Genomic DNA, 12,383 nt, shown 5'->3' on the forward strand with positions numbered 1-12,383 from the left:
ACATATCATTTCTTTTTTCTAGTGTGTTAGGCGTTCATCTCTCCCTCCCTCATCTTCAACTCTTGATAGTGAATAATGTTAGACATCTCTGTTGATCCCACACTTTGGACCATGTATATTAGTCAAAGGTTTAATGACTAAGTGTTATAATTGTTCCTGCTTTTATCTCCTATAGTAAATTTTATACTTGTTGATGGTAAATAACTCCTTAGTTTGGCATTCCTTGGAGCTGGCACTTAGGAAAAGAAGAATAAACAGGGAAAAGGATGATGAGATGTATATCTGGCCAAGCATAAAATGAAAAAGACAGAAAGCTTTCTTAACTAACTCTTTGCCAGTTGTCAACTTGTCTCAATCAACAGAGAACACAGAAGCTTGCCAGAATTACTATAACATATACATTTGATGATGTCAAACTCTAAGTTTCATATCAAAATTTCTCAGTCACTTTTCATTTTATAAATTATACTGCCCCATTTTCATCTTACAAAATCTGACATATTTGTACATTCTTGGGCATTTCCAATCATGGCCCAATCATACTAAAAACTTTGGATTCCAAAATGCCTTCATTGATTTGTGATTTTCCTAGATTTACCCAAGTGCTAATGTATTTTTAATCTATTATTTATCATGTTTTATGACTTACTTTATAAATCTGATAAAAACCAGTTTTCATTTTCAGTTATTCTAAAATTTTAATATGGTCAGTCTGGAGAGAAGATATAAATTTATATGAAAGCACTTCCAAAGGAATGCAGTCCTTAAAAGGGTTTAAAAAAATAGAAAATTAAACCTCATCTTTCCCCTCTTTATAAATATTTAAAACTTCAAATTCCATTTTAATCCAGAAAGGGACACATTCAAATACAGTTTCTCTAAAAATTATATGGGCTTTTTTGAATCTGATTCCAATGTTCTTTGTGTGAAAAACCACATTTATTAGTTTTTTCTGAATCTTTCTTTTCACTGATGACTTAATCAAACCTACTTTGGCTATAACAGAATATTTAGGAACAATATATAAAATTTGTAGATATCCTTTTATTTTCATTGTTTTCCAATACAGTTCATACATTCTTGCTCTGATATCTGTGTCGACTTCATGTCTTCCTTTCAGGGCTCTCCATTTTATCATTAACTATTTTGAGAGTCTGGAGTTGAGATGGCATCATATTTTCTATAAGAAATCTTGTCTTCTAATATAAGACCTCCTGTTCCTAAACTACTTCTCTATCAAGTGCTTTTTTACTAATCTTATCATATGGCGAGCTATCCCTTTAACAATCTGTCAATTTCTGCTCATATGGGGTTTATGAGGTACATTTCACCACATTATCCTAGATGAGAACTATACCAATTGCCCATTTCTAGGTAGCATTCGGGATCATTCCTTTGGGGTTTTTTTTAGAGGCATTTACTCACTGAATTTTCTAGAATCTATCTGCCAAATAATGCCAAAAATTAAGGTCACATTTTTTGTATTTTAGTATGGTAAAAATTGATTTCTCTGTGTCAAAGATTAAAGCCTCGTGTTTTTGTACTTCAGTATGGTAAAAATTGATTTCTCTGTACAGTTTCTCTCTTATCCTTCCATACTTCTCTCATCTATTACAATTATGCTGACCTAAATGTGTTTTCATGACAGCGATGAGGTTACCAGAGAAGTAAAAAGTTTTAGGTGCTTCCCAAATCTGCTGACTCAAGTCTTCACAGACTTGAGAATAGAATATTAACTATTCTATTGGCCAAAGCAAGTTTCATTACATAGATCTAGACTGTAAAAATCCAGAAATAACCTCTCCCCACTTCAGTGAGAAGGATTTCAGAATTGCAAAGTATATACATATATAGGCTGGGTGTTTATTAAAATAATAAAGCAGTCTGCCACTGATATTTAGGATAATCTTTTCTTAGCTTTTACAATTTTATTCTCAGAGCCAACCTGTGTGAATTAACAAACCTCCATATTACCAGCTACTGTAGGAATCATATTCCTCCTACTTGTCCAAAACTCTCATAGTCAACAATAAGTTCTGGGTTGCAACAGAGGGCTTACTGTTTGGTCTTGCCTATAAGAAGATAGTCATATCTATATTTATATGTATATCTACATCTATATTTGAGATATATAGATATATAATTTCAAATTCATAAAGGCATCCTAAAGCGAATGGTTAGCTTTACAATGCAATGTTCCGAATTCAGAGTTTGTTTCTATTCTCTTACCATATCTCTTAAAAGTCCATGGCTTCAAATAGATCTTACATACCTTACATGGAAACCTAATAAAGTGAATCCCCAAGGACAACAATGGGATACAAGAGCTAGTCTAGTGGCGAGATGAAAGAAAAATAAAACTATCGATCTCTCTTTCTTTATTCATTAGGTAATATTTGTGATCCCAACCCATGTGAAAATGGAGGCATCTGTTTGTCAGACTTGGCCGATGATTCCTTTTCCTGTGAATGTCCAGATGGTTTTACATATCCCAACTGCTCTAGTGTTGTGGAGGTTGGTAAGTGCAAAATTTAAGCAATTTAGTACTTATCCTTTGTTTTCAGGGATAATTGATAAACTTGACTGTGGAGATTCTGTATGAAAGACTTGTCTGTGGTATTATTGAATGTTACCATTTCCAGAATGTGTTTGTTATGTTTATATGAGTGGTATTCTCAAACAAATCATTTTTTGTATTTGCTTTTGTAACACACTATAAATAATAGTTCAATAAAAGATACTCTTCATAGCTCTAATATTAAGATATATTGCTTTTATTCTAAAAAACAAATGCTCCCAAGACAACTAATTCAAGGTCCACTTTAATGCAAATGAAATAAGACTGTTCAATGGATTTCTAATTTTTAAGTATTTTGTAGCTGTTCTAAATAAATACTTAAAATATATATGTGTACATTTCAAATAAAAGAAGAAGAAAGTATTCCACCTGTTATTACAAGTCTTTTCAGGGCTAATATAGCTTACAGTAGGATTGTTTGCCGAGCATGTGCAATGGTTCATGTTCAACTTCTGGTTCTGAGAAATAAAATGTATTTTTAGCAACATTGCTTTATAAAAATTTATTAGAGTCACTGATTACATTTCAAGATTTTTTTAATCTTTAAAATTCTTCATTGGCATGTTGAGTTATGGATTTAGGATAACTCTCTGTGATTTCCAAATAACTCCTCATAACTCCTTGTTAGGGGAATGGCTATAAGTTAAAATAATTTAACACAGTGAAAACTTGCACAGAGCTTTTATTTTATTTTTGGCTGATTAGAGATAATACAGTCATTCAGTTTTAAAGCCATGTTTTTTTCATATCCATACCTAGAAAAATGTCAGATGAACTGTATCTGTTCAATATATTAGAACCATAATGCTGAATAAAAATCTCTTAACCTGACCTTGGAAACATATATCCTTGGATTTTAAAAAGAAGATCTGAGTCAAATAAACATGGCTCGTGTGTATAACCCTAGCTATTCAAGAGGCTGAAATCTGAAAAATTGTGATTCAAACCCTCCTGAGACAGAACTGTTTATGTGACTGCATCTTCAGTGTAAAGCCTAGCTAGAGGTGTGACTAAATGACACAGTGCCAGTCATGCAAAGCAGTGGTCACTTTGAGTTAATGCACCTAAATTACTTCCTTATGCATAAGACACTCAGAGAGTACTAGTTGATTAAAGGCAGAATAATAAAATAAAACTAATAACAATCTTTGGTTACTAGTCACTAGGTTTTAATGTGTGAATGTGTGTGTGTGTGTGTGTGTGTGTGTGTGTGTGTGTGTGTGTGTGTGTGTGTGAAGCTGATATTGGTGCTTGAACTCGGCCTAGGTGATGTCTCTTAACTTTTTTTGCTCACGTCTGTAATTCTATCATTTGCACCATAGCTCTGCTTCTGCTTCTGCTTCTTTTGCTCATTATTTGGTTAATCGGAGTTTTACAGTCTTCCTTGGAGAGGCTCAACTATAATCCTGAAATCTCAGCCTCTTGATTAGAGAGGATTAGAGGTCTGAGCCACAGGCACTTGGCTGTGCCTTATTTTTATTTAGTTTTGTAATTTCTAGTGTTACATTATTATGATTCTATCTGAAAGAGTTAATTATATTATCAGTTAAAGGTATTTTCTTCCCATAATTTTCTTCCAGTAATATCCTTTTCTAAGGCTTTTATTAACTCCAATATTTTCAGGAGTTTGACACAGTGCCATAAAAATAAAACTATTGCAATCCCATTGACCCCCATATCTGAATATATAAAATTGAATTTTACTATTTATTATGAGAGTCATACCCTTACAAAAGTTTATACTTTGAAGAAAATTATAGCTATAAATATTCGTAATTATTATGTATGAATAGAATTATATTTTAGTGGCATTATTTTAAGCGCACTTCCTCTAGATTGATGGGGCCTAAGATTTGTAGTACATAATATTTTTATCAGCACATTGAAAGAACTAAATATAATCAAAGAGAAATGAGTTGAATAATTAATAAATCAGTATCTTCACAGAATATTAAATACTTAATAATTATATTAAAGCAAATACTTTAATCTTCCAGGAACATATTTTCAAACATTAACATTATCATTTTGTCACAAGATAGTTTTATGACTAGCAACCATTGAAGCACTGTCATATTGCAATTAGTTCAATGATATTTGAGGATTAAAAGATTATAAAAATAATTTTATTGAAATTTATTATTATAGCTATATTATTTAAGCCACTCTTTTAAGGGACTTGAATTTAACCTTATGTTTACTGGGCTTGCTTGCTCAAGTTAGGAGCTCTAACCCTTGAGCCACACCTCTAGGCCCATATTTTGATGGTTTACTTCAGATGGTGTCTGGGCTTGTTCCAAACGCTGATCCTCCAGGTTTCAGCCTTCTAATTTGTTTAGATAATAAGCATTAACTAGTGGTGCCCAGGTTAAGCTAAATATGTTGATGCGCTTCATGCAATTTTATCATTCCATGAAGTATATTTAGAAGTTCATCAAAGATATATGTTCTGTTTATACTTGCTGTGTTATTTAGGATGTCATTGCACTTGTAATAAAGAATTGAAATAATAGAAATCAAGAGCTGAATGGAGTTAAATACCTAATATCCACACTATGGAAATAATGATTATGCACCCAATAAATATACTTAGAAAAGACATCATTAATATCTAATTTACCATAACGCACCTTATTTTTCTGAAATTAAGCATTAGCTTACAAAAATCCGACTTGTCTTTTTTATTTGAAAAGTAACTGCTTTCTGAGATGTTTTGTCACTGCTTCTCCAGTATTAAGTAGTACAAAGTATATAGGAATCCTATGCTAAACAGAACAAAAACTGTGCTAATGTCTTAAAGGACAGAGAGGAGCTAAACTGTGATGACTCTGCTTTTGGTTTTGTTGTTCTGTTACTTCCATCTCTTTTTTTTTTTTTTTTTTTTGCCAGTCCTGGGCTTGAGCGCAGGGCCTGAGCACTGTCCTTGGACTTTCTCAAGGCTAGAGCTCTACCACTTGAGCCTCAGCACCACTTCCGGCTTTTTTTGTATGTATGTGGTACCGAGGAATAGAACCCCGGGTCTTCATGCATGCTAGGCAAGCACTTTAACCACTAGGCCAAACTCCCGGCCCCTTCCATCTTTTTAGAGATAGATCAATATCTAAAGATTTCTCTAAGCATTTTAAATAGCTTATTTTGTGATTCTATAAAGGTTTAACTCTAATCATTTTTAATTTTCAAAGGAATGAGAATGGTCTTACTAATATTTACTTAGAAAAAGAAAGTTATGACTTGGTCACAAGTGTATAAATGAAGACTTCATAGGCATTCTCCAAGTGAATAAATAACCATTGCAGTTCATCTGCAATCATCATTTGAGGATTTCAAATACTTGTCTAGAAAACATTCCCCTTATGATTTTAACTCAAACATCACTATTTGCAAAGGCCTTGTTTAGCATTCTTGAGCTTTTTATTTCAAAAGAGAGCCTCACACTTTTTTCTTTTTCCTTTGCAAAGCATCTTCCTACATTCCTTACATTACACTTACATTCATTCTTGTGTTTTGTGTGATAGGAGGGCAAAATTGACTTGTTCAGTTTTGTGAACTTTAGTGTATAAAACTTACTTTTCTTTGGATTTTCTTTTAGATACTTCCATTGATTCCAATATCCACCAACTTTTCTTCTCCCTTTGTCCTTTCCTCTCCTTTTATCTTTTACATACACATTCTTCATGGTTATATACCTTCACAATTCAATGTATACCGCCTCTGAGAATTATTTTTATCCTGATATCTGAGGAAAGAAATTGGAAAAAATTCAAAACAAGAAAGCAATGTCCCTGATTGGTAGGCTTGAATGTTACAAGATATTAGCCAGTGTTGGAACAGATGTGCAAATACAGGGCAGGGAGGGAAAGTAATGCTACCACCCTCTCTGGGGCACTTGAAAACAGATTTCCACATGGATAAATCCCAAATTACTTCCTTCAACTGCTCACATTCTGGAGGACACTGTAAATTTGCCACTAAATGTCATTCCCATTCATTACATATAGAAAATGCCTATTGTCAGTGAGCACTATAGAATTCATAATAGAAATAATTACTAAATTGTCTAATTTATATGGCATAATACTTCTATGTATACTATAGGAGTAAAACAATACACTTGTAATAAAAATAAACTCTTACAACTCAAATTTATGATGACAATGAAAACAAAAGGAAAAATATCTGAACTTTTTTTTAAAAAAAATTAAAGTTTTAGGGATTATGTGGGCAGTACAATGATAGGATGTAAGAATAACATATGCTAGGCTGTGTTCCCACTTAAGATCTGCTAAGAAATAAAAGAATATATGTAAAAATAAATTAATATGTATCTATGATATACAAACACTTAGCCTAATTTTGATTATGTTCTAAAAACTAAGTGCCAGTGACTGTATATGGAAATTCCCTTCTTGAACACTTGTTTGTTAAACATGTCTTTTGAAATGTGAGGTAAAAATACAATGTTAATAAATTCTTTAATAAAAAATTACATAAAATGACACTCCTTTCATTTTTAAATAAATACATTCTGTGTACTTACTAATTGTAATTTAACTAAGGGAAATATGATAAACCAATCCATAGGAATTGCTAACTCAGTTGGGAGGCAGGAATGGACATTGGATAGGTGGATAGTTATAGAGATGATAGATAGATAGATAGATAGATAGATAGATAGATAGATAGATAGTGTTTTATAATATAGATATGTGGAGACCATGAGAATATAAAACAGGTGTCCATCCTAAATATCAGGGAATTTATGCCTCTGTGAAAGAAGTAATGTCTACTTAAAATTTTTAAATAATCTTAGCAGGTAGAAGCTAAAAGACTGTCAAAAAAGAAACATTATATAGAAAGCCAGATATTGAAGACAATCATTTAGAAATATGGACTTGTTCCTTCAACCTACTGATAGGATCTTTAATTTTGAACATTGCTATTGTTGCAAGATGGAAGGAACGTAAATGAAAGCTGAATCTGTAAAGGCCAGCTTGAAAGTGACTGCAATACACCAATCAGACAAGATGATCTTGGCCTGGGCGACTAGTGTGGTTCTAGGAATAGAGAGCAATCGTGGCATAATCACGGAGTGGACAATTGTTGGAGAATGACAGTGTGTTCAGGATAAAACAGGTTTGAAAGTGGGGGCATAAAGAATAAGTGCCTCATTTTTCTAGCTGAACACCTGGGTACCATTTTCTTAGTCAATGTAAATCGATACGAAGTTTAGAAAGCAAAACATATGCTCATCATTTTGCATATTGAGTTTTAGGAATTTTCTAGACTTTAGGAAGTTTAATGTAGAGTTGAAAAGGATAAATATACAGATGATTATTTAAATTTGTAGCATGTGTAATTTGCCCAAGTTGTAACAATGGAATTTTCTTTTAATGTAAAGGCAATGTACAGAGGAGTTACAATTGAGTCCGAGAATAAGTACCATTTTAGAACAGTGTCACCCTCCTCCCTCATTTTCTTCCAGTTTTTCCCTCCAGTTCTACTTCTCCACAAGGTTTCTGTTTTGTTTTGTTTCTTTGCCAGTCCGGGGGTTTGAACTCAGAGCCAGAGCACTGTTCTTGGGCTTTCTTTAAGCTAGAACTCTATTCCGTGAACCACAGCACCACTTCTGGCTTTTTTCTATGTGTGTGGTACGGAGGAATTAAACCCAGGTCTTCCTGCATGCTAACCAAGCACTTTACCACTAGGCCAACCCCCGCCCCCACAGCCCCAAGTTTTATAGTTCATTCCTAATATAAGATCTAGTGAGTATCACTACTAAATTAGCTTATACTGTGTCCCACCATTTATAGAGCAATCATTCATCAATACATTTATTTATCATATATTTTAAATGCATATATTATCATCAAACATGTGAGTATCTGTGTGGATTCTGTTCTTACTACTGTGGTTCTAGGTATTAAAATAGGCTTTGCCTTCATGCATCTCAACGACTAGAATGATGATATTTGAAAGGTTGTAAAATTAACATTTGAGCAGAGAATGCAATTAAGATGAGTTCTGAGATGAGAAGTCTGCTAAGTGGGGCAGGGCAAGAAGACACAAGATGGAAGGCAAAGTTGGCTTCTGCTGTCCTCTTAAGATATCAGACTAATATCATTATGACTCTGAACATATTAAACCTATTTGAGGGTTACTAAAATTGAGCCTTGCAAAATGACTTTTAGATGTCAATAATTATACATTTAACCAAGTATGTCTATCAACTTCAAAACAAAGGATATATACATTCAAATTGGAAAGTAATGCAAGTTCCAGCATCATTATAGAAAAAAAAAAACCTGTACTATTATGAATATCTCAGAGTAGGATAATGTAGTTGGTGTATCATTTCAATAATAATTCTGCTTTGTCATCCTCTCTATAGAAGTATTAGCTTCTGATCAAGTTTCTTCCTTTTCTCTCCCCTCCCATCTCTTTTCTTCTCCCTCCCTCCCCTTCCTTCCCTTTTCCTCTTCTTTCCTCCTCTTTCCCTCCTTGCCCCTCCCCTTTCTTCCCCTCTCTTCCATCTTTTTTCAGTCGTCTGTTTTTATTTTGCCATTGACATCCTTTCTCTAATGTGATTTCAGATTCAAATTTGACTAAATTTGAGAATTTCCAATTTCATCACTACTAATCTGTTTCCATTCCCATGTCATTATAAAAACCTCAGAAACATAAAACACAGCAGCTCATAAACATATAACAATTAGCACACAATATAGATAAAATAGCTAATTTTTTGGTATGCTTGTTTGTCCTACAAATAGGTATATTCTTTAATATGTCTGGGTTTTTTTTGTTGTTTTATTTTGTTTGTTTGTTTTTGTGGGTCACAGGACTTGAACTCTGGGCCTGGGCCCTGTCCCTGAGCTCTTCAGCTCAAGGCTATAGCCTTACCCCTGGGCTTCAGCCCCATTTCCCAGTAGAAACTTAACTAGAAATTTTCTAGTGATTAATTGGAGATAAGAGTCTCACATTCTTTAGTGTCCTGGATGGCATTGAACTTTAATCCTCAGATCTCAGCCTCCTGAGTAGGTAGGATTACTGGTGTGAGCCACTATGCCTGGCACATTCTGATTTTTCTACTTCACAAATAATTTCATATTTTTGGTGGATTTAAACACAGTCACTTATAGTAGTATTCTGGTAGACAGAAGCAAGTATTGGTGGGTGCTCTTGTCTAGGAAAAGATTCTAACTATACTCAGACCTCTACCAGCTAAGTAATCTGAAAGTTTGACTAGGGTTATGTATGGAAGAGGGTCCAGCAGATCTCTATTATATGATCTGTTTTAGGAACAGTGGCAAAGGTACTAAGAATAGTGCACAGGATAAATACTTTTCAAAAGGGTAAAGAACTTTCAGATGGAAATATTCCATTTTATATTGTGAATTTGAAAGATACAAGTAGGGGAGTGATTTATACTTGGGATTACAATATTTTTAGCCAGTCCTGGGCTTGAACTCAGGGGCTGAGCACTGTCCTTGGACTTTTTCTTCAAGGCCAGAGCTCTACTAGTTGAGCCCCAGCACCACTTCCAATTTTTTTCTATGTATGTGGTACCAAGGAATCGAACCCGGGTCTTCGTGCATGCTAGGAAAGCACTCTAAAACTAGGCCAAACTACCGGCCCCAAGGATTACAATTTTATCAGAAAGTCTTAGTTTCTTCTTTTTTGTTTTGATTTTCTGTGTATTCTTTCTACTTACTTGTTTACTTTTCGTGGTATTGGGGATCGAACAGGTTTTTTCAAGCATGCTAGGTACACTTGAGCTATCTATGTATGAAGCACTGAAGATATTTTTTAACAATACGAAGAGTTGAAAACAGGTAAATATATTTGCTAAAATTTATTTTTACACTACTTTATAATAAATACATGAAGTCTATATTTGGTCTTATTAAATTTCTGTGATTTTTATCTTGATAAAGAAGCAAGAGACAAAAACAAAAAATAGCAGTGTAAATTAATTAAACAAAGAAGTTTCATTGTAATATTTTCAATTTGCATACAACTTCTTACGTCAGTTGAAATTTCTTCAATCAAGTTTGCCCTATTTATGTTACTCTTGTTTAATCACTCTACCTTCTCCCAGATCCTACTTAACAAAAAAAAAATTATTGCTCTATTTCTACTGTAAGAAAATGTTTAAAAACTTAGAAAGTGGAAATGGAATGCAACATTAAATCACCCTTTAAATCGGATTCCAAATTTAGTTTTAGTAAGTCAATTATGTCATTGTCAAAAATTAAAATTCTATACATTTATATGAAAGCTAATTACTATTTAAAACAGTTAATGGCTCAAAATGATAGAACACTTCTGTAATACCAACTACTCAGAATCCGAAGGTGGATAGCTTAAGCACGGAAGAACAAAATGAGTCTGGAGAACACAGCAGAATTACATCTCCAAAGCAAACATTAGCTTGGCTTGGTAGCTCACGCCTGTAATCCTAGCTACTCAGGAGGCTGAGATCTGACAATTGTGGTTCAAAGCCAGCCTGGGCACTAAAGTCCTTGAGAAAGTTATCTCCAATTAACCACTAGAAAACTGGAACTGGCACTGACTCAAGCTGAAGAGCTCATGAACTTACCAAAAAATAAATAAATAAAAGCAAACACTAGTATCATTTTACCACTTGCCACAGAGCCACTTCCAGATTTTGAATGGCTAATTGGATATTAAGAGTCTCATGATGGCATTTTTGACAGGGATGTCTTTGAACTGAGATCCAAAGATCAAAGCCTCTTAGTAGCTATGCTTTCAGACTTAAGCCATCAGCATCAGGCTCTTTATTGAGTTTTTAACATGAATATGTTTCTGTATGTTAGGAAATTGAACCTTTAATCTCTTCTTTCAATTGAGATAAATATGTATCAAAGATATTACCACAGAGTATGTCAGTTTTAAATTTTTATTTTAAGCAGTCTTGACATCAGTGAAATTGATATGTTTTGGAGAATGAGCAAAGTGTTCTTGCTATAATTATATTAGAAATAAAAATAATTTTCTTTAGATTGAGTTGCTGAATGACATTAACAGGAAGGAAAAGGAGCATTCTGCAAGCTGCTTTGAACTCAAAGGCTGCAATTTAAGAATTCATAGCCTGTCATAGCTTGCTCACACCTGTAATCCTAGCTACAAAGGAGGCTGAGAGCTGAGGATCAGTATTTGAAGTCTGCTCAGAGAGAAAAGTCCATGAGACTTTTATCTCCACTAGACTCTTCCCACCTCCCCATCAAAAAAATGTCAGATGTGGCTCAAATTGTTGACAGCTACCCTTGAGTACAAAATGTAACTGATAGGGCTAAGGCCCAGAGCTCAAGTCCCAGGATCTGCCATAAAAGAAAGAGAGAGAGAGAAACAGAGAGGCGGTGGGGGGGGGAATTTATAGTCAGCTTTGTGGTGCAGGCTTGCAGTCCTAGTGTGAATGTGGGAGCTGAGGAAGGAGTTACTAAATTTGTTAAGAGGAGAAAAAAAACTTGAAGAGAAAAGATTATTGGCAAATATATACTTACATAAAGGTTGTATTTTTTATTTTCATTGAAAAACTCAGTGATTCAGTAGGCTATTAGTTATTTTTCAAAGAATGCAAGCTAAAATCATGCATATATCATCAAATCCATTGTGGTTGAATATAAAAACTACTAGGAAAGAATAATCATCTAAAATTAAGACTAATAAAAAAGGTATTTAATCAAAGTTTAATAATGATCTATAGGATCTGGACTACCCAGAAGCTCAGGATAACTAAGAAAGTGAAAATAAAGGAAGCACTAAGGAGATGACTAAGGTCAGA

The 12,383-nt window shown here is 33.8% G+C and overlaps 1 protein-coding gene across 2 annotated transcripts in view; it reads left to right on the forward strand.

Moving 5' to 3' along the window:
- The window catches only part of Edil3 (EGF like and discoidin domains 3), a 380,429-nt gene that overhangs the window by 86,515 nt on the left and 281,531 nt on the right, over nt 1–12,383 (forward strand). For both annotated transcript variants that reach the window (XM_090331670.1, XM_090331669.1), the window contains exon 2: nt 2,390–2,518. In XM_090331670.1, coding sequence (XP_090187796.1) covers nt 2,390–2,518 — 129 coding nt within the window. The remainder of the gene's footprint in view (nt 1–2,389; nt 2,519–12,383) is intronic.

The sequence above is a fragment of the Megascapheus bottae genome, chromosome 4, assembly GCF_031878675.1.
Source record: "Megascapheus bottae isolate mThoBot1 chromosome 4, mThoBot2.hap1, whole genome shotgun sequence".
Taxonomy (NCBI): Eukaryota; Metazoa; Chordata; class Mammalia; order Rodentia; family Geomyidae; genus Megascapheus; species Megascapheus bottae.